Source organism: Chroicocephalus ridibundus, chromosome 1 (assembly GCF_963924245.1).
Source record: "Chroicocephalus ridibundus chromosome 1, bChrRid1.1, whole genome shotgun sequence".
NCBI classification, from domain to species: domain Eukaryota; kingdom Metazoa; phylum Chordata; class Aves; order Charadriiformes; family Laridae; genus Chroicocephalus; species Chroicocephalus ridibundus.
The window spans coordinates 134,073,255-134,097,104 of NC_086284.1; the positions used below are offsets into that span (position 1 = coordinate 134,073,255).

Consider the following 23,850-nt stretch of genomic DNA (forward strand, 5'->3'; position numbering starts at 1 on the left):
TACCTGCTCCAGCTGCAAAAGCGGTGCATACCAACGAGCAGGAATTCAGGCAAAAAATGCCAGAAGGCCTGCATGTTTGAACAAGGGGCTCCCGGCTAAACTCGAACAAAAAAAGGGAGTACACAGAAGGTGTTAAGCAGAGACAGGTAACCTGGGAGGAACAGAGAGGCACTGTCCAAGCATGCAGAGATATGGTTAGGAAAGCCAAAGCCTGCCTGAAATCAGCAAAGGATCTGGCAAAGGATGTCAAAAGCAAGAAGGGCTTCTCTAAGTACATAAATGACTAAAGGAAGGCTGGAGAAATTGTGGGACCGCTGCTGGGTGGCACAGGGAACCTGGTATCACAGGACATGAATGTCGTCTTCACATCAGTCTTTACTAGCAAGACCAGCCTTTAGGAGCTCCAGGTCACACGGACCAGTAGGGAAGTCTGAAGCAAGGAAGATCTTATTCCTGGTAGACGATCAGGGCCAGGAATATTTAGGCAGACTGGACCTACATAATTCCATCCACCCTGATAGGGATCATGAATCCATGTGGAAGCTCGTTCATGTTCTTTAGAGGCCGCTCTTGATAATCTTTGAATGATTCTGGTGGCTGTGAGAGGTGCCTGAGAACTAGGGGAAAGCAAATGTCACTCCTATCTTCGAGAGGGGCAAGAAGGCGGACCCAGGGAAATGCAGGCAGCTCAGCCTCTGTCCCCTCATCCAGGTCATTGATACACATGTTGAACAATAATATCCTCATGGAGAACACTGTAAGGGCTTTAAGCACTGACTCCTCTAATATCCTCATAGACGACTTGATGAAGTATGGGCCAGAGGAGCAGACAGTGAGGTTAATGGAAAACTGCCTGAACAACTGAGACCAGAGAGTGGTGATCAGTGAAATGAAGTCTAGATGGAGGCCAGCACCTAGTGGTGTACTCCAGGGGTCAATATCAGGTCCAATACTGTTCAATATCTTCACTAATGACATGGACGATGAGGCAATGTGCACCCTCAGCAAGGTTGTTGATGACACAAAACTGGGAGGAGTGGCTGATACACCAGCAGGTTGCCCTGCCGTCCAGAGGGCCTCGACAGGCTGGAGAAATGGGCTGACAGGAACCTCATGCAGTTCAACAAGGGGAACTGCACAGTCCTGCACCTGGAGAGGAATAATCCCATGAACCAGTATATGCTGGGGCCTGACCACCTGAAAGCAACTTTGCAGAAAATGTCTGGGAGGTCCTGGTCAACACCAAGTTGAACATGAGCCATCAATGTGACCTTGCTGCAAAGAAAGCCAATGGTATCCTAGGCTGCATTAGGAGGAATGCTGCCAGCAGGTCGAGGGAGGTGACCTTTCCCCTCTACTCTTGTGAGGCCATGCTTGGAGTCCTGTGCCGAGTTCTGGGCCCCCCAGTAGAAAAGAGACATGGACATACTGGAGAGAATCCAGGAAAGGGCTACAAAGATGACTAAGGGACTGAAGCAACTCTCACAGGAGGAGAGCTGAGACAGCTGGGACCATTCAGCCTGGAGAAGTAAGGCCTCCAGTGATCTCGTGAACGTGCACAAATTCTTGAAGGGAGGATGCAAAGAGGACGAAGACAAGCTCTTTTCAGCAGTGCCCAGTGACAGGCCCAGAGGCAATGGGCAGAAACTGACACACAGGATGTTCCCTCTGAACACAAAGAAACGCTTTTTACCATGAGGGTGACCGAGCACTGGGGTGGGCTACCTAGAGGGCTTGAGGAGATTCCCTCCTTGGACATATTCAAAAGTGTTCTGGATGTGGTCGTGAACAACTTGCTCAAGGTGACCCTACTTGAGCAGAGGGGGTTTGCAGAAGATGTCCTCCAGAGGTCTCTTCCAAGCTTAGCCATTTTCTGATTGTGACCTGACAGTTGAATCATTCATTCTGCATTACTGACTAGGCATCCATGGGCTACAACAGGAATTCAGACAACTGGCTCACAGGTCACCACTTAATTGGGATTCAAGCTAAACCCTGCCAGGGCTTGTGTGTGCTTTCTAGGTATTTATGGGTTTTCTTCCCCTTCTGTCCCATAAGCTTCTGAAAGCATCCAGTGTCTCTCTCATTATATTTCACATGGTTTGATCAACCTCAGCTATGCCTCTGATGTTCTCTAATACGCCTCTATATTCTCTAATACTAGACCCAAATCTACCACTCTCACATTCTTCTTTCTCCTTCGTTACTTCTTCAGGTATCCTATTATGCTAATATTCTAAGCAAATGGCATGAAGACCCTAGCTTTGTTCCACACATCTTCCCACATATGATCTTCAAGGAAGATCGATCTGAATACAGCATAGAATTTCCTTCTTTATGTGTTTAATATCTTACCATTATTTTGAAAATGTCCTATGTCTTTTCCACAGACTTCAATTTAGTTCTAACCCTTTCTCTAAATACCTGAAAATCCTTTAAAAGTGTCTTGGGTTGTCTTCTGTCATAACCTTGTACTTTACTTCCTGTGGATGAAGAGTACTTTAGAAAGGCAAATTAGCTATTTTCACTTCCCTTACCTCTGTTATTACTACTTTTTGTGTATGGGTTCCACTCATGCCTAATAAACAGGAAAAATTCTTTTATGCCACAGGGTGCCATGTTTTACTATGCACCTCCTATTTCTACTTGCTCAAAAAGTTTCCATCTTCGTTTAAGCAGTTGCTGAAACCTGAAATGTGAAAACAAGCACATTCATTCTCTGCTCATGCTGCAGAGATAGGACATAGTAAAGAGAGAAACTGGAATAGTTTCTTTTTGTGGAGTGATCATAGAAATTTTTATGAAGTCCCAGTCATAACTAGGCGAATACGCTGAAGAGGGCAAAGTTGACTAATATAACTAAGGGAAAAATTAAACCTTAAGAGTATTTTTGTTGTTCCTATGTAAGAACAAAACAATACTGTTAAATTCTTAGGGATTTTGGCAAGTGGTCAGGGTTGTTCAAACCGCTTGTTATGTTGAAAATTAATGCAGTTCATTCAGCAGACAATGAACACAGAGCTCACACTCTACTTGTTTTTACTTGCTGGTTTTAGCCTGGCAAAACACAGTAGTATGTAGCTTTTGACAGCTCTCTTTTTATTCCTTTCCTGTTTTGATCAAGAAAATGCCTTGCCTCTGTCCCTGCTCTTGCCAGCTAAGTCTACTGGACTCTCTTGTCTCTCTTTGAAAAAGCAAACATCTTCAAGCAACTCATCCATTTCCCTTCATAATGTCGTAATCATACTTGGCATTTAATTCTTTTCCTCTTCTCACACCATTTCACCTGAAAATCTTCTGTCAAGTCCTCTTAAATTTCCTGGCACTACCCGTAACTGTCCTTGTCCCCATTCAGCCTCTTACACAAGCCTTCAGACTGTCTGGCTTTAATTCCTGCAGTTCTACAGATCTTCTGGTATTGCCAGGTCCCACTGCTCTGAGTCCAACTCATGTAGAAAGCTGCTACAAATCTTTTCACAGGTACAAGGCAACCTGGTCACATAACCTTTATCCTCACATATCTCCATTGCTCTCATAATGTCTGGATTCAGTTAAAAAAATCTACTTGCTTTTTAAAGCCTGCATAGATTTGCTCCAACATTTGAATCTTTGCTTTCTTTATCTCTTCCTCTTCTTTCTAGGAAGGTAACAACTGCCTGAATGAATAAGTTCAGTAGTGTGTCTCTGGCAACAGATATTACTACATGCTTCAGCGGAAGATGTAAGAAAAAAATGGACAGGTATTTACAGCTCTGCACAGAGAAAGTTTTTTCACAATCCTTTAAATGAAAACCTGACTTCTGTCCTGAGACATGAGAAGAGATTGTTTTTTACCCTGATAAGTACACTCCGAGATGTTAAAATAATCATTAAAATCTTAGTCAGATTTTTTTTTTTTTTTAACAATATGGTTGGATTTTAAGTTCTTTGCTTTTTTTGTGTCAGGTTCCCCTCTGTGAAGATGCATAACTCTACTACAATTACATAATAGCCTTTCCTCATGCACTTCATGCTCTCCAGAACAGCCTCACATCATCTTTCTATATATTCTGACACTTCTTTAGGTATTCACCCTCAGCAATTCAAACCTGAGCTGAGAGCAATTCCCTTCTCTCTTGTCTCATCTCTGGATAGTTTTTCCTTCTGGTAATCTGCATGTCATACTATTACTATCCAAACAGGTTTTATTATTACTATCCAAAAAGGTTTCAGATGCTTTTTGTTATGGAAAGTTAGGTATTACTATATTAAAGGCAGTTTTTCAGTGCCAGCCCTTCTTATCCTGTCTTCAAACACATAGTCACTGAAGAGTAGGAACATCATAATCAGGCTACCACAGAAAAAAGTGATTGTGTAACCAAAGGATCCTATCACACTTCGAAGCAGGGCTAGCAGACTGTTAGGGGTAAGCAAATTCCTAGATGAACATTGTTTTGGAGACAGTGATAAAGAACAAATAGGTAGCAGGGGAAAAAGCAAAGCAGAACTGTTCCAGTACAGAATATTGCCTAAGAAATGTCTAACAAAGGGGCAGAGGGTGAGAAGGAGGAATTTTTTTGATCAGCAACTGGAGTAAGCAAGATGCATGAGTAAGCAGAATACTGAGAAATTGCCAGGGCCGGAGGGTCTTTCTTTGGTCGCCTTTAATTCAATGTAGAGAAATTTTTTGCTATGGCCATTTATTCCAAAAGCTTATCTTTCTCCACTTTGCTTTTTTACACCCTTCATGCCTTCCTGCCCCCTCCTTGTCTCTTTCAGAATATAAGATCCTGAAACGTCCGTCTCTGTTTGAATAATAATAATAGTAATAATAATAATTGTTATAATAACACAACAACAACAACAATAAGCCACCCTAAAGTGAAAAGCTGCTGAAGGGATTGAAGGGAGGGGGTATGGATGAGACATGCCACGTGACAGAGGAAGCAGGGCCTTGTTAGTATGAGCTGTCACTACAAATCGAGGGCAGCTCATCTCAAGCTCATTCCTAACGATCTTGAGGAAGAGCAAGGAAAATAAATGTGAAACACAAAAAGAAGTCACTCAGTACACATTGCTGTTTTAAGACAGTTGGCCTCCCCTGAAACTCCATCTGTGCACAAGAGAGGCACCTTAAAAAGAGAGAGAACCAACACACCCAGAGACACCAACAGACACCTGGAGGAATAGGAGTGGTGAGAGAAGTCAAACAGAAGCAAAAGAAGAGGGCAGATTTGGTGATTCCAGGTAGGAGAAGAAGCAGCTACTCAATTACATTACCTCAGATATAGGTGAAGAAGGCTGAGATGTGAAGCACGAAGAAAGATAACTCTTCAGGATGTTAATAGAACACCCACCTGCCTCCAGTAGAAGTCAAATGAACTGCCTGGAATTACTATACAAATTACCCAGACATATCTTTTACTGGAAACAAACGCGGATCACCCACTTGCAGCCAGCCTTTTAAGGGGACCGAGTATCCTATACATGCGCTACTACTCAGTGCCTGTCAGGTAACAATCCAGATGGAAAAACCGGACATTGTCTAACCCCTGGCATCTGCTAACAGTAGGAAATTACTTGGGGTGTATATATAATCCTTTCCATAGCATAGAAGCAGAAATTAAAAGATGTGATTTAATCAAGATCAAGATGCCACATCTGGCTCTGCAGCACTTCTCTTGAGCTTTATTGAAGCCTCGTTTTGCAATGGTTTCCACAACTACTCTGTGGAATCTCATCAGGAATTTGTTTGAGTTTAACATTTACACATTTCTAAATGTTTACAGACATTTTCTGTCACTCATTTCAAATTATTCCCCCTCTTTCTCCTCCTCATCACTTTAGTCCTCATTATATCCTCTTAAAGAAGCTGTGTACAATTCCTCTCCGTACCAGCTTATACATGCTTGTAAAGAACAACATATGCCTAGTCTCTTATTGCCGACATTTAGCAGAACCGTATGCCCGTTTGCGTGTGGCTCTCTCCAGCTCCAGTCTTTGAATATGATATTTACAGAAAATCAGAATTTGCTTAATGCTGGTCTCCATTCTCCTCTGCATTAAAGCTTTCTGTATGCTACCCATCCATATGACCTACTCTTCCACTGTTTAATCTCTTCCCTTCCTTTGCTTGCCCACACAAGCCACTAGTATTTTAGTTTAGTCATCTCTGTCGTTTCGTTCCTAGTTACAGGGATCACAACAGCTTTGATACAACAGTACAACACATCAACACATTTTAATATCTCTATCATGTAAAAAACAAAAAAAAGAACAAAAATCCCACTTTGTTTCCTATTGACAAGAGAACAATATTCCAAGACCACTTATCAGAACAGCAAGGTTGAAAAGGCAAGAACAGGGTAGAAGAAAATACATGACATGTGGAAGAACCTAGAGTAATTTCAGTAAAATTGGAGTGGTGATTCTGCTTCTGGATCCTCTATCAAACTTCAGTTTAACAACTCCCCAACAATTGTAAAAACTGCAGTTTTCATATTCTTTTATGACCACAGGACCACACAGTATTAACATGCACCATCCCAAGGTCATGTATACTTAGTTGCCAAGTAAATATCAGTGTATACATTCTTTCTTGTCATACAGTGCCTATCTATATCTTTAACTGTATCTTCATCTTTAGACAGTGCCTATCTGTCTCTCTATTTCCCACTTCCTCGCTTTGATATGCAGCAAGGCAAAGGTGGACAGATTTGATGAAACACTCAATACCACCTGTTAAAGTGCAGTAGAGTATGAACTGAAATGAGGAGAATGGAAAGTGGTGTACAGGAACAAGAAAGGATGGAAAAACAGAGTACCTCGCAACATAGAAAGACAAAAAAAGAAAAGTGAACAGATGAAAAAATGCTAGGAAGACTGACTGAAGTATAAAAGATGAAATGGAGAAGAGTAGGATATAGAGAAGGTGAAGAGGGAATGAAGAAATGCTCTCTATGAGCTGCTGTGGCAGCCTGATGCCCACAAAATCCCTGTCAAATCCTAATCGTGTCTCCTGTCCTGCACTATGAAGCAACATGATATGTCTGACTCACAGAACTACATCTCCCATTGCCATGTTCTCCAGGGCAGCTTCTGCCCCAACAACTCTTCTCATTACACAACCACATCAGCTGCTAAACTCAGTTTTTCTGCCAAGAGGGAAGAAAGGAAAGCCCATTCAGAGAAAGAAGGAATGAGAAGGGCAGAAGTGAAATCATGGAACTAGCAGGGCACAATAAAAAAAAGCACAACACAGAAGTAAGAAGACAAAGCTCCAAGATTCAAAAGATGAAAGCAAATCAAATGAGAGACAGAAGTGGAAATTTTGGGACTCAGATGCAGGAGTCTCCTCACCTGACTGGCTGGTGCTAACATTGATGGTGGCATAGTGGGGTGCTTCTGAGCTCAATTCAGTCACCAAGTTGACAGCCTGGATCTCAAAGGTGTACTGCACACGGGCCAAAAGGTTGGAGACTTGCACGCGACTTTCTGTCAGGCCCACTTGGCGTGGTTCAAATTGTATGCTGTCCCCACAACGCACACATGGCCCTGAGGACCCTGCTGGGCATACTTTGCAGATGACGTTGAAGAAAACATCCTTGCGGCCACCCAGGTCCTTGGGGAGGCGCCAGGTCAGGAGCACGTTGGAGCCAACAATTTCATAGCTAAGGTCACGGGGAGCAGACGGGATGCCTAGAACACAGAACGAAAGATCAAAATCCCATGAAAGAATGGGAGAGAGGCTGGGGAGGGGAGAAGACAAAGCAGGGGGAAAAGAACAGAAGAACAAGTTGCTTTTTCTTCTCATTCTTACTCTTCTCTAGTTGTTAATTTGAACAAGGCTAAGAAAAACATATTCTTCTCTACATCAAACATACAATTACATACACTAAGGAGCGACTGTACTATCACATTTTAAAGAAACAAAATTAACAAGGCTTTTTGTTTCAAGGGTGTGACTTTTGCTTTTCCCTAAAAGAATAGCCAATGTTTAGGGAACTTCCAAGCCTTTGAAATGTCAAATTTTGCACAAGTTTAGTAAAAACACGTCTCTACCGAGACCTCTAATTCTCTCCTTTGGCACCTAATATCTCTGGACAGTTAGCCTGTTCCACCTATTGCAGGAACTGAACACCAGTTTCCTAATGATTATTCCTGCTGCCAGCCAGATTCCTGAATGGTGTCAGGCGTAAACTCCGACAGCTGAAAAACTGCCCATTCTGTGCATCCAACCCTTCCCCTGCTGGCACAGAGACAGTGAAGAGATGGGGGAAAACGCAGAGGGTGAGAAGACGGCGTGGTGATGAGAATGGGACAAGACACCAGAGTTAGAAAGTTAAAAGCTCAGACAACTAAAAATAAGCAGCAGTGTTGCACTGCTAAACCTGGGCGTAGATGTGAAGGAGGACTGGAAGGGTAGGGACAGAGAGGCTGAGCTGGGTAACAGGGAAGGTCAAGAGAAACATGATTTACAGAACATTTCCCTCCAAAGGCTGTAATGAAATCCAATAATACTCATTCTCACCATTAATCTATAGTCAAGAAATATTGATGAACTATTTCTCTGTCTAACGCTGATCAATATAAAGGATGATGCCCTTTGTTAGTACAGGTGGATGAGGCCTTTGTGGGGGATTTCTCTGGCTGCAATATAGTTCATTGCTGGAGCATTTGCGTATTTCCATTAGGTGTATTTCCCTGGGGACACACATTTCCAGTGTTGTTAAAAAAAAAAAATGCTGGAAAATTGCACAGAGAAGATTTTTTTAAAATTGTATTACTGACAAGATGAAGCATTTGCACATCAGGAAATGTCAGAATTAAATTTTCTTTTGTGATCTTAACTGGGCTGTTCAGCATTTGCATTGTGGTATAGTATTTAATTGCATGATCACATACTAGTTTTCCCTGAGGATTCTTATCACAGTCAGTGCAAAGTATAGACAACTGCTCAGGAAAAATAATCCCTGTGAAGTAAAGATTGCTTGATGCTGCAGAAGAAGGATTGTATGCAGTATAGGAAACAAGGGATTACAGAAAAAAACCTCACAATCCCATTTCCTAATTTCTGAGTGTTTAACTTCAGAGCCATAAAGTGTTTGCAAGACGCTTTAGGAAGTTAAATTTTTTTCCCTGTCGCTTACACAAAATTCAAGGGTGATGTTTGATATATTATTTAAACTATATTTTTGATTGCTAATCACTAACCTTATTTAATTTTCTGCATCTAATTATTCTTTCTTGAACGATTAATATTCATAATCAATGACTGTGAAAAGTCATAACTGATGAGAACCACAGAGAAACCAATGAAAAAATTAATTATTTTCCCATAAATAAAATCTGAAGAATTTGAATTCTGTGTAGTAAATATGGTCTTCACACTTTCAATGATAAAGGGAAGAAAATACTGGTTAACTCCTTCAATGAACAATATTTACCCCATGTATTAAATTAGTTTAGTATTTCATGAGAAATTAGCATATTATTCTCTCATTAAAAGCTGGACCTTATGCATACACTTATGCAGTGGACCTATTTAAGGCTGCATGACTCTGAGCATCTAGTATTGCAACACCCCAGTATTCTCAAAACACAGTTTCAGCAATGTATCAACATTGTAAAAACGCATGTGGGAACATGCCTTCTCATCTGCCTTCTCATCTACTTTCAGCCAGTGGATACACCCTGTAGGCAACTGAAGGGGCAAAGGGAAGTTCTGGGTTATTTCAGAGGTCACGAGGAGAGGTGAATCGCAACTTGGGCACGTTCTCTCTCATTAACTGCCCTTCTTGCTTTCCAACACTCCATCCAAATACTTACCAGTGCAGGGAGCCTCAGAATTGTCAGAAGCAGATCGATAGTAGCGGTTCTGACACGCACATTCTCTGGAACCTGGCAGTGGAGCATGGCTGTGGGCAGGGCATGGGTGGCAGGGGTCATCTCCCACAGATACTTTAAAGAAACCAAGGGGACAGGCTAAGAGGAGGGAAAAGAGAGAAGCAAAGGCAGGAAACTCATTAATTCAGATTCCAGAAACAATGCAATTTTATTTACATTTAACTCATTCTGCTGCTCTAGGGAGAAGTTACTACATAGAGTAGCTACTACTGGTTTTGTTGCTTTATGGAGCATGTATTGTTAAAGTTGCAATTTCAAAACAGTTTATTTCATTCTGTACTTAAACTGATTCACTGGTAGATGAAAGAGAACCAGTCCAGAAACAGCTTTGACCATCTGAAATAATCGTCTTCTCATTACTCACTCAAAGAGCTTTAGCATTGGAGAAGCGAAAGAGCAGAGTCACGTGATCTACCTGGAAATAGCCATGACAGTTACAGGTATTATCCACAGCCCCTTCTCCCCACCCAACACAGCCACAAAAATGGATTTTTTATGCTGCCTTTAACAGTTTCATTGCTTAAAGTAATATAAGCCGTCGTGGCTGGTTTTGCACCAAAATTAGAAACAAGCACGCCGACTGGCAGTCTTATTCTTTTCGTGTAGGTCTGGAAACTTCCCAATAACAGATAAAACCCTCTTAATTTAGTCCAATTTAATCTGCAAATGCATAGGAACGTGCCTATGCAAAAAGCTAAAACAAGGATGGAAATTCATCCTACAGCAAAAGAAAAAAAAAAAAAAAAGAAAAAAACCCCAAAACACCTTATTAACAAAATGGGAGTATGGCACATTCTACATTTGGCAAAGATGCTATGCTGAATTACCTAACAGAAGGTGCTTGGATCTTACATTGAAGTGCTAGAGTAAAGCCTTTACAATTTTTATGTAAGTTTTATATACGTTTTCTAAAGCTGATTTTCTATATAAATAGATACAGCTCTGATTTTATGGACCAGCAAGCTCAGGTGAAAGTTCATTTGTGGACTGACATTTGGTTAGTTAACCACAAAATACATAGAGCATTTACAGGGTATAGGAAACTTTCAGATAGACCTCAGATGAGAGTTTGATGTCAAAAGACACAAGGGACACACTCAAGAGAAGAACTATGCTGGTGATTACCATAGTCAGAACATTCCAAATGATTGTGGATAGCAAAAAGTTATATAAAAAAGGAAAAACGTGTAAAAGAAGAATATCGCATACAGGTGTTAAGATGAAATTAGGGTATCTAAGGAATGCTCCAAAATGGAACACCACACCAGAAGCTGCAGAATTACCCCATCTGGTTATTACTTACTGTACTTGCAGGCTTTCACCTCCAATAATAATTATTTGGAAATGTTTCTAGGTGCTGAATGGCCATTGATGCATCTTTCTTAGTAAATAAACAACTTCAGAAGAAGAGTAGCTTGCTTATTATCTAACCTTGTTTTCATTTGTATTTGATTCCCTTTCCTTTGGGTTTTCAAAGACCATTATAGAATTTTTGATGTATGCTGTGGGACTGCAGGTATGCAAACCTTAACAGAGCTGAAAACGTTACAGCCACAGTCCAGACATAACAGCCAGTAATATCTGTGAAGTCCCATCAGCTTTACGCCTGTTATATTACTTAATTTTCTCTGTCAGGAGTCTTCTTGGCTGCAGAGTAACCTCCACATGTACTGTGATAAGAGTGCTAAGTCCTGGAACAGGTCAGACCACAAAAGGGACTTCAATAACTCTGAATGATAGCTATTAGATGGGAGAACGCCGATTCTTCCCAGCACTCAGAAAATGACAATGTTCAGTCTGTGATACACTGCCATATGAAAAGGAAGGGGGAAGAGATTGTAATTTTGCACGTGATGGATGATGGTAAGAAAAGAGCAACTGCCTTTGCCTTCAGGCCTTTATTCAGCAGAAAATAAAATTATTCTCATCTGGAAAGATCTGTCCCTGTGTTCTTATGTACAAAAAAGTAAGAAAGATTTTGTCCACTTTAAGAATTATGTTCCTTTCATTCAGTGTAAGGCTCTGCTAACAGCCACAGATGTAGAATATAATTCTCACATTTCTTGGCAAATGCACCAGTACTGAAATTATGAGTATTATGAATGGGAAGTCCTCATCCAGCTCCCTGCATAGTCATTCAACCAAAATTTAACACTTTCAGGGATCTTCCTTTATTTATTTCAAATTTGAGAATGCTGAAGTGAATGTGAACGTCTTTATTTTCTTACAAGTAATTTTATTTCGTCCATATTTTCTTGCATCAAACCCCTTCCTTCTCAAGCTTTTGTCAAGGTTTAGAACTACTGGCACATTCATTCCACTTGTCAAGGTACACCCTGGAGAACGGTTCTTTTTCTTCATTCAGTACTAGAGCCTGACATCAAGTCAGGGACAAGGTCCTTGCTGCTAGTCACAATAGTGAAAATGAACAGATAATGATAATGCCTGGAGTCTATGTGATGCTCAAAGGAAATCTGTACAGGATATAGACTTTACCCCTGCGGTGAAAAACACATATTTACCCTACAAGGATAGTGTTAAGAGAATTCAGGTAGATTAAGCTCTAGCCCAATTGGAAATCATATGTAAGCTAGACAAAGTTGTGAATGAAGAATTCGTCCAGTGTTTAGTGAATGAAATTTATTTTAAAATAAACATGGTTGTGTTAAAAATAAACAGACACTTATTTTTACATGGTGCTTTGAAGTCTACTGGCAACTTGCTGTTGAGTCTGGGGATGCAGGGATGGCACACTGTTGATGAGTTAGTTAGACAAAGGTATTAGGCACAAGTGCAGTGTTGTAAGTTTTACATAATGGAATGGCACTACCACCTCAGTAAAGAGAGGCAGTTTAAAAAAGGCAGAGTAAGTCTATTGCTTAAAAGGCCGTGCAAGCTTTCGTTAATGCTATGGACAGTCGCTACAAGTGACGAGAAGCATTCAACAGCTGCTTATAAAACCCAAGCAACCACGGCAGCAAGAAAACAAACCTTTGTATCGCAACATGGTGTCTGCTAATGGATAACAATGTTACCTACTCATACCACAGATGGAGTACGATACTATAGAGACAACAATTTGGAAAAGGTACTCGTAACAAATACTAGAGATCAAATACTTCCAGATATTCTTTCTTACTTGCCTCACAAAATTTAATTTCTTCACCCATGCACCCTGCTTGCCATTGTATGCCTGCACCATGTGCAAGGCAGGTTACTGCTGTATCCCCTAGCGCTGCCCAGTGTGCCATGCTTTTCATGCTGTCACTCTTCAGCGGTTTCTTGCTATCTATTCCCTCTCTAACTTTTTGAGGCAGCATCTGTTCTTGAATGTAATCCCAGAGCTGTAAAAGTCAGTGAGCGAAGAATAGTTTATTTATGCTGAAGACTAACGCAGCCTGAAAACAGGTGACTTTACAGTAAATTACTTAAATAAGACGGATGCTTCCACCAGAAGCAGCAGGCTTCTGAGAAAAACTTGCAATACAAGCAGCAAACAAACAAACAAACAAACAAAAGCCTAACCACATTTAACAAAGAACCTCGCCCATTTCTGAAGTGGTTTTGTGATATAGTTGCCATTGAGAGAAAAGTAGGAGATTTAATGTAAACATATCTCCCCCTCTCAATGTCTCCAGGTCCAACGGTGCCTTGTCCTGTATTTAACATAAGCAAAGAGTGAAGCAGCCACATAGGCTTATTTATAAGTACTCGTCTACAGCTGAGTGAACTGCACAAATAAAATTCCACTGCAGCTGTTTCATCAACAAAACAAATTTCAGTAATATTTCTCTGTCCTCACATGCTCCCTCCCTTTTGGGAGAAGAGGTGAAATGTCTGTCATTTTGACTATCATGTTCCTCCTCAGTGACCCAGAGAAACAGACAAGCGAGGGGTACAAACAGTAAGTTAAAGTCTCCATTAAGATGCATAATTTTTACAAGGTGACTCAAGCACAAAAAAACAACAACTGTGATGGTTAAATGGTTTTCTATGCAAAAAACCCAGCCCTAAAATGCTGTTACCACATCACAGAGACAAGAGAGCAAAGAAGGCTCCCTGTAAGAAAAAAAGTCAAGACAGCAGACTAGTATAAAATTACATGGCAATCCCCACTTATGCAGAGCACAGCCAAGTGCCATTCTCAGGACACCAAGACCATCTCTGGCATGTGAGTGACATAGAATCCATATTCCGTGCAGATACCCGTGCTAGCCAGCTGACTCCCATCCCCAGTCAATACAATCAGTGCAACCTAATGAGCAATAAGGCTCACTCTAAAGCAAAGACCCAAGCAGCAATTCAGTTACCCATCCATTTGAGAGGCCCCTCGTATCCATTCTCTCTGTCAGCCAGATGGCATGGTAGGTGCTGGGTCTTCTGCTGTTCCTACGCCATATCTGCTAGCCCTGAGTACATGTCTTGGCTACACCAGGGTGTCTCAGAGGGACTTAGATGCTTACATGGGAATAACTGAATGGAGCTGGCAGCTGGAAGTAGCCTCACGTTCGGAGGCACTGATCCTCAAGGGGGACTTCAAACACCCTAAGATCTGCTGGATGAGCAACACGGCAGGCCATAAGCAATCCAGGAAGTTCCTGGAAAGCATCAGGGACTACTTCCTGACTCAAGCAATAGAGGAGACAATGAGGGGAGCTGCCCTGATGGACCTCATGCTCACAAACAAGGAAGGGCTCTTTGGTGATGTGAAGTTGAAGGCATCCTTGGCTGCAGTGACCATGAGATGGTGGAGGTTAACATCCTGAGAGGGGTGACGAGAGCTAATATCGAGCTCACAACACCAGATTCAGGAGAGCAGATTCAAGCCCTTTGGGGATCTGCTTGGAGATGTCCCATGGAATAAGACCCTGGAGGCAAGAGTGGCCCCCCAAAAGCGACGTAATGTGCAAGGCTTACCTGCTCCAGCTGCAAAAGCGGTGCATACCAACGAGCAGGAATTCAGGCAAAAAATGCCAGAAGGCCTGCATGTTTGAACAAGGGGCTCCAGGCTAAACTCGAACAAAAAAAGGAAGTACACAGAAGGTGGAAGACAGACAGGTAACCTGGGAGGAACAGAGAGGCACTGTCCAAGCATGCAGAGACATGGTTAGGAAAGCCAAAGCCTACTGGAAATCAGATCTGAGGCAGCTCAGCCTCACCTTGATCCCTGGGAAGATGATGGAACAACTAAGCCTGGAAACCTTTTCCAGGCACATGAAGGACAAGAAGGTATTTGTGAGTAGCCAGCATGGATTCTCAAAGGGGAACTCGGGCTTGATCAACCCTCTATGATGAAATTACTGGCTTAGTAAATGAGAGGAGAGCAGTGGATATTGACTACCTTGACCTCAATAAGGCTTTCAACACTGTATCCCAGAATCCCAGAATCACAGAATGGTAGGGGTTGGAAGGGACCTCTGGAGATGGTGTAGTCCAACCCCTCTGCTAAATCACGTTCACCTAGAGCAGGTTGCACAGGATCACGTCCAGGCGGGTTTTGAATATCTCCACTGAAGGAGACTCCACAACCTTGCTGGGCTGCCTGTTCCAGTGCCCTGTCACCCTCAAAGTAAAGAAGCTTTTCCTCATGTTCAGATGGAACTTCTGGTGTTCCAGTTTGTGCCCACTGCCGCTTGTCCTGTCGCTGCGCACCACTGAGAAAAGTCTGGCCCCATCCTCTCAACACCAGCCCTTTAGATATTTATAAGCGTTGATGAGATCCTCTCTCAGTGTTCTCTTCTCCAGGCTAAACAGACACAGGTCTCTCAGCCTTCCCTCACAAGAGAGATGATCCAGTCCCCTGAACATCTTCGTAGCCCTCCACTGGACTCTCTCCACTAGTGCCTTGTCTTTCTTGAACTGGGGAGACCAGCACTGGACACGGCAGAGGGGGCTGGAGAAGATATCCTTCAGAGATCTTTTCCAAGTTCAGCTATTCTGTGATTTCCCTTAAATATATGCAAATTAAAATGTGTGGATAAATCCCTTTTGTCTTGGCTGCCCCAATGCCAGATCCTCCACCACATACATGATTGTGGGTGGACAGGAAACAATGAAGGAAAGATCTTGACATTAGGCTACATCTCATTTCAAATATTATGAAAAGAAATAAGAATAGGATTGGCAGGTTCCCTCTGCGGTAGGAACCTAAGAAAAGAGTTTAAAGGAGACAGATTAAAGAGTAAAGGAAAGCAAAAAGGAAAAGACTTATCTGCCCAGTTCAACTCACATGACAAAAATGGCAGCTGAAGAACTATGGAGTGGAATCTGGAGCAATTTAGGAGGAAAGATCTCTCCACAGTGACTATTTTTGTGTTTTCTAGTGAAAAAAGTGAATGACTACATAAACCTATAATCTCATGCTGGTATTTCCAGGAGGAATGGCAGATAGAGAGAAAAGATCATGCTTTCAAACTCTCCCTCTGCCGCTGGGTATTTCTACTTCCAGCAGAAAAACAGCAAAACGAAATTATACAGCAGACCACAATCAGAGCTGATTTGCAGTGATTAAACATGATTCACATCTCCTGTACCGTCCTAATGAAAAGATAGTTAAAAAAAGAAAAAAGAAAAAAGAAAAAAGAAAAAAGAAAAAAGAAAAAAGAAAAAAGAAAAAAGAAAAAAAGAAAAAAGAAAAAAGAAAAAGACTATGAAGTGAGACTTAAAGGGAGGATGCAAAGAGGACGAAGACAGGTTCTTTTCAGTGGTGTCCAGTGACAGGTCCAGAGGCAACGGGCACAAACTGAAAACATGAGGTTCAGAGGTCCCTCTGAACACAAGGAAACACAAGGAAACAGTCGTAGTTACTTGTATTTTACATTTGCAATTTTGACCAATAAGGCTGGACTGACTACAATAGACACTAACTGGCCTCCACGTAGCTAAAGAATGGCCTCTATAGGCAGAGACTGTAGCTATCACATACCTTCTGCTTCCACCTAAACCCTGCCTCTACATCCAGTCAGGGAGCTCCTTACATTCACAAGCACCTTTATCCCTTTCCAAAATTGCCTAATATACACTAGCTCCCTGCACTTAGGACTTTAGCCCACAAATGGCAACAATAATTGTTCCCATGACATGGAGCTTTTCCTGGCATTGCCTCATTCCAGTCATTCTATAAATAGTATATAAAAGGTCAAGTGCGAGGAAAGAGAAAAAAATCTCCTGGCAATCTAAATAGGCAAAAGCTACTTCCTTTTATTTCAGCAGATGCAGTGAGCCTAGGGCTGTCTTTCCACACACAGACAGAATCCACCTCTCATTTGTTTCTGAAGGATCCCTTTCTTCATACCATAAGATTTTTCAGTTTTCATCTACCCTGCATTCCCTTCTTACTGCAGATCATGGCATTATGTCCACTTGCTGTGGTCCTATAATCTCTGCAGATGACTACTGTGCTCACTGGAGGCAAATACCTAAACTTTTCTTACCACCACCACCAGGACTAGCATGTTTTGCTTTAGTGAACATTACCATTTCAAGACCATCCCAGAGAAAGCCTGAACAAGAGCAGCTTCTCCTGAAACACCTCTACTGTATGCCTGCAAAATAACTTCACACAAAACCCCAACCCCCATTAAGCCACAGGCCTTGTCACTGGGGACAGTACAGCTTCATCGTCCCCCAGGCACCAGTACTTTCCAAGAAAACACAGAAAATCACAGCATTGATTCACAATATCCAATGCAAGGACAGAGGGCTGCAGAGCTAGCACCTCAGGGAACAGAGCAAGCTGCCACTTCCCATCAAGTCAAGGTTACTATGAAAGGAGAAGGCAGAGTTCGGAGTGCGCAAGCGCTTTCCCCTCAGCTTGTCTCAGTCATTTTTCATATCTTGGCACAGTGTCAGAATGCCACAACAGTTCAGCTGGGCACAGCTCATCTCAGAGACACTGACCCAATTTTCCTCAGCTCCCCCCTACAACACTCACCCCTGTGTTGCTTGTATTTGCCTGACTGCTCACTAGAGACAAGTTCCACCCGGGAGGGCAGAGGAGCAGTTTCTGACAGACTTCTAACAATAACAAACATCAACACCAGCAGAAAAAGTGCTGGAATTATGGAGGGGTGTATGTGTGAAGAAAATGAAAATGGGGAGGGAACAGACCAAGAACCAAAGAAGCTAAAAGAGAGAAAGAGGCATTGGAAAGCTTACTTGGACAATAAGAGCAGAGAGGAAATATTCTGAGAGCCAAACAAAATACAGCAAGGGAAGAGAGACCAAAAAGGCAGTTGGAAACTTCAACAGAGCTTTATGTAAAACCAGCAGTGTTTTTAGGGAATGTGACACAGGTGACACTGACTTTTTGTACCCAGATATGATTTGGAACTGAGCTGGGACATAGGAAGACGTTTAAAAGAGTATAAAATTGCTCTCTTCTTGACTGAGACAAGTGATCTATTTCTGATATAGGAGTTCTGCTCCCAGGTGTGCTGTGGGGCAGCAAGAGTGACTACTAGATGTGAGAATATCAAAAATGAACAGACTGTCAAAGCTGGCATTGGAGTCAAACTAGGAAGGTTGAATGGCCATAGCCGAATTTGAGGCCTAGGGAAAAATGGATGTGCATAGCTACAGAGGGCCTCAAATGAGAATGACTCTAGGTGTAAAATTACTGAACAGAAAGTTCATTCTGTTTTACTTCAAACAAGGACAATAGGGAAAGCAGAACGGGCATGCAGATCAGCAAGAGAAGATAACTGGTATGGGCCATGTCACTTATTTTAATAGATAATGGGAGGCACTGCTAGAATAAGCCCTGAACTGAATCAACTGCAAAGAGGGATGGAGTTTGCCAGTTACAGAGAACAGGATGATGGAAAGGATTTAATAATTTATAATACTGTAGAAACATGATTTACACATTAAAATCAAGCAAGGCGTTTGACACGGTCTCCCACAGCATCCTCGTAGGGAAGCTTAGGAAGAGTGGGTTAGATGAATGGACAGTAAGGTGGATAGATAACTGGTTGAAAGACAGAGCTCAGAGGGTTGTGATTAGGGGCACAGAGTCTAGTTGGAGGTCAGTGACGAGTGGTGCTCCCCAGGGGTCAATACTGGGCCCAGTCCTCTTCAATATATTCATCAATGACCTGGATGAGGGGATAGAGTGCACCCCCAGCAAGTTTGCTGATGACACAAAGCTGGGGGGGATGGCTGACACACCAGAAGGCTGTGCAGCCATACAGAGAGACCTAGGCAGGTTGGAGAGTTGGGCGGAGACGAACCTTATGAAATTCAACAAGGGCAAGTGTAGGGTGCTGCACCTGGGGAGGAATAACCCCATGCACCAGTACAGGTTGGGGGCTGACCTGCTGGAGAGCAGCTCAGTGGAAAGAGACCTGGGAGTCCTGGTGGACAACAGGATGACCATGAGCCAGCAATGTGCCCTTGTGGCCAAAAAGGCCAACGGCATCCTGGGGTGCATCAAGAAGAGCACGGCCAGCAGGTCGAGGGAGGTCATCCTCCCCCTCTCCTCTGCCCTGGTGAGGCCACATCTGGAGTACTGTGTCCAGTTCTGGGCTTCCCGGTTCAAGAAGAACAGGGAACTGCTGGAAAGGGTGCAGCAAAGGGCTACGAAGATGATCAGGGGACTGGAACACCTCTCTTATGAAGAAAGGCTGAGAGATTTGGGTCTTTTTAGTCTGGAAAAAAGACGGCTGAGGGGGGACCTTATCAATGCTTATAAATACTTACAGGGTGGGTGTCAGGAGGATGGGGCCAGGCTCTTTTCAATGGTGCCCAGCGACAGGTAATGGGCAAGAGGTAATGGGCACAAACTTGAGCATAGGAAGTTCCACCTAAACATGAGGAGGAACTTCCTTACTTTGAGGGTGGCAGAGAACTGGAACAGGCTGCCAAGAAAGGTGTTGGAGTCTCTGTCTCTGGAGACATTCAAAACCTGCCTGGATGCATTCCTGTGCAATCTGCTCTAAGGTGACCCTGCTCTGGCAGGGGGGTTGGACTAGATGATCTCCAGAGGTCCCTTCCAACCCTATGATACTATGGTTCTATGATTATTCTCTTATACTGCAAGAAAGATGGCATAATTAGCATGCAGAAGACACACTATAAAAGAAAAATCGAAGTAACTTTGATAAAACACTGGCAGGTTTTTTTCCCAGATGTAAGCCTATGACCAGCTTATGGTGATAGGAAGTAATATCCTACCAGGGCAGGCTATTCCACAGTGACTGCTGCTGTGTATCTTGCATCTTGTTCTGAATAAGGCGGCATCGGCCAGAGTTAGAAGCAAGGCATGGTGAAATGATAGGGCCCTAGGTTGACCAGGAGTTTCATAGTTTGTTTCCAGACAGCTGAGCTGTCTGGGAAAAGTTATGTCTGGCATGGGACAGCCCCTGCCCTCTTATCACAGAGGGCACCCCACTAGACTCTCCACCATCATAGTTTCTACAACTGTTTAGGTGGGGAAGAGATAGTGGAAAATGAAAGAAAGATAAGGAGAGAAGCATGTGGCTTTTGGTTTTTTTTAAATGGAAAAGGAGACCATCAAATCAACTGAGATAAAATACATGAAGTGACTAGGAACTGTTTCCTGCTGAACTGTTGATAGGAGATCAGTTGAGTAAGTTGATTTTTAGGTAAAAGAGGTGGAGCTGAAGCCATTACTAGCTAGTTATACATTGGGAAGATGGCCAGGGAATGGGTTGTATGAAGAAAAAAAGACAAAACAAGAGAGGAAAGATTTGGGCAGGGGAAGAATAGAATATGAGTAGAGAGGAACCACTGAATATAGGAAAACTGCTTGAAAACCACCAAATATATGTGCATGTAGCAGAATAAGGCTGGAGAAGCTGATGAAAGGAGCAATATGTAAGGAAAAAAAAAAAAGGTAATCTAGCACAAACATTATTATGAACTGTGAGTTTACCTCAAAGTTAAAGCTCTTACTCAGGAGGGGCCAAGACTGGGTTTGTTCATTTTAAAGAAGAGAAGGCTGGAGGGGGGAAATTTATAGCTGGCATCAGCCACCTAATGGGAGGACATGAAGAAGGTGTAGGCATAAGGTGATAGAACATGAAACAACTGACACAAGTTTTAATACATCTTATTACAATCTCTTTCTATATAGGAAAAAGAAATTTCACCATGGGTGTTGTCAAACATTGGAACAGTTGCCCAGGGACATCCTGGAATCTTCATCTTTAGGAATAATGAAAACTAGACTAGAATAGACCTTGAGTGACCTAACCCAATTTGATCCTGCTTTAAGCATTAAGGTGTTGTAGCAGCAAACTTCCACAGGTCCCTGCAACGTACATTTTTCTATGGTTTTAAAGGAAGCACCTTTAAGCAATTAAAATTTGATAAGAGCTTATTGTGCCTTTTTTTTTTTTGGCTAATAATATATGCATATTTTTAGCAGACTACTGAAGCTTATGATTTAGCATAAATCTTAACATTTCCTTAGCCTCACACACTGAAAAAAAAATTATCCAGGCTGGTGAGGAGGGGCATCTTTTAATAATATGGAAATAACCACGCAATATTCTTCCCAAATGAGCCCTCAAACAGCCCTCAACTGTGTGCACGGTTAATAGCTCCTGTAGTTATCAGTAATACAGATGTGATACCTTTTACAATCAGAAGGGACTACATATGGCCATGGACATGGGCAATTTTATGGAATCCTCCATCTGACTTCTTTGTACACCCTTGCATCCTACAGAAGAGCCAATTACAGCTACTAGAGGAGACAGGCAGACCTTTTGCTCCCTTAATACTCTCAGAAACATCCAGGGAAAGAAGAGAGAAGTAGCTGTGTGGCGGGTTAACCTTGGTGAACAGCCAAATGCCCACCCAGCCACTCTCACTCCTCCTCCTCGGAAAGACGTAGGGAGAAAACAGGATGAGAAAGCTCATGGGTAGAGATAGAGACAGGGAGATTGCTTACAAATTACTATCACAGGCAAACCAGACTTGGCTTGGGGAAAATTATTTTAACTTATTGCTGATTAAAATAGACTTGGATAATGAGAAAATAAAAACAAACATTAAAACACCTTTTCTCCCCCCTCTCCCAAGCTCAACTCAACTCTTTTCACTCCAAACACTTGTACTCCACCAAAGCATCACAGGGTAGGATACTGGGTGTGCTCCTTCCCTCTCACACTTTTCCCCTACCCCAATGTGGGCTCTCCACGAGTCACAGTTCTTCAGGAAATATCCATCTGCTCCAGTGTGGGACCCTCCACGGGCTGCAGTGAATATCTGCTCCAGTGCCTGGAGTGCCTCCCCTCCTCCTCCTCCTCCTCTGACCTTTGTGTTCCCTCTGCTCTTTCTCATTCTTTTTGTTCCCTCCCACTTTCTCTGTCTGGTGTTTTCTGCCCCTTCTTAAATATGTTTGTACAGAGGTGCCACACACATGGCTAATGAGCTCAGCTCTGTCCTGTGATAGGTCCATCGCTGGGCTGTCTGGAAGAAGTTATGTCTGGTAGGGGATAGCCCTTGCTCACAGAGGGCACCCCATCAGACTCTCCACCACCAGAACCTTGCCACGTAAACCAAATACACTATGGTACCCAAAAGCAGTCCAGGTCCAACAGGGGGACTTCAACAAGGATGAAAAGACCTGCCCCCAGTCTCATGATTGAGAGGGGTCCCTCCACTCTATCCCTTTCTAAGTATGGTTCCATCTATGTTTTTCTCCTATAGTCCCATGATCTTCCTCAGACATCAAAGCTGGATAAAGGGAGCAGAGTCAGTCCTTTGAGTTACAGAAACAGCTGGTGGGTAGCTGGAGAGTAATTGCAGATGTACGGGTATACTGGTATAGTAATGGCACATTTTCAGTGATGTAGGACAAACATCATATTGGATACCACTATGGGACTGAGTAGAAAACCAGACATGGAACTTGATTGGCAGAACTGACTTGGAATTAATTCGTATTTGGACTTGAAAGGAAAAAAAAGATAAACTCTGTATTATTAAATTAATAGTTCTATTTCAGTGATTTTTCAAGCTAAGAGCTCACTTCTTCATTTGGAAATCTGCTTAACACTTTATCAAGCAGTCATTTCTCTTCTCTTTTTTCTCCACATTGTCATTTTTGAAATATTTTTAAAAATGTCTCAGTCATGAATTCTACGTACTATCTTCAAAAGCATCTGGTAACTTAAATCCCATGTGACTTTTAGCAAGAAAGGCAACGATAAGCAGTGGGCGGTGAATCCCAAGAAACATACTATATTGTAAAATTGTTTGTGGATGTGGAATGCAGGAACAACTGTTTTCAGTAATGAATCTGAGAGAAGATGTGGGAGAACAGCCAGTCAGTCCAGAATTTTGGGAATCAGTAGCCTAGGATGGTCCGATCACCCAGAACTTTCCATTTCTGGCCTTCTATGTGTAAAAACACTTAGAGTCGCAGGAAACCTTGCAAGGCAGGGCACCCCGTGTGTCTACATCTACAGAAAGAAAAGGAGCTAAGGTCCCAGACTTCCTTTTTCCTCGGTAAACTGACATTCTCCTTTCTGACTGTTCAGCATGAGATACTTTATTTGGATAAGGTCAAAAGCGAATCCCACACAGATCACATCCCACATCACCTAAAGGGCTTACTAAAGGATTTTGTTTCACTCTTCTATTTAGCTGGAGAAATTGTCCATATAGTAAGAAACTGCAGGCAGTCTTATGAAGCTAATGAAAGAAAATATCCTAACTGATGATAGGGGGCAAGAAAAAAAAAGGGCTTTCTATCTATCTGCTCAGAATGGTTCTTGTCAGATTCTTTGTTATAAATAAAGAGGTAACAGCTGGTCCAGGAAGGACTCCACAGGCTTCCATATGGTGAGGGGGAAGGCAATGCCCACACACTCTTCTAGTAAAGTGTAAGAAGGAAACTTGCTTCTCCTTCCTATCCTTGGCTCATTCTTCAGTCTTATTAAGAAGAACTCTCTGCAGGATCATCAGTAGAAATCTGCCCTTGCCCTATTGCTT

The 23,850-nt window shown here is 42.4% G+C and overlaps 1 protein-coding gene across 5 annotated transcripts in view; it reads right to left on the reverse strand.

Moving 5' to 3' along the window:
- Positions 1-23,850, reverse strand: part of LOC134524399 (ephrin type-B receptor 5) — a 75,315-nt gene that overhangs the window by 17,742 nt on the left and 33,723 nt on the right. For all 5 annotated transcript variants that reach the window (XM_063354441.1, XM_063354432.1, XM_063354449.1 and 2 more), the window contains 2 exons: positions 9,808-9,963; positions 7,339-7,677 (listed from right to left, as the gene is read on the reverse strand). In XM_063354441.1, coding sequence (XP_063210511.1) covers positions 7,339-7,677; positions 9,808-9,963 — 495 coding nt within the window. The remainder of the gene's footprint in view (positions 1-7,338; positions 7,678-9,807; positions 9,964-23,850) is intronic.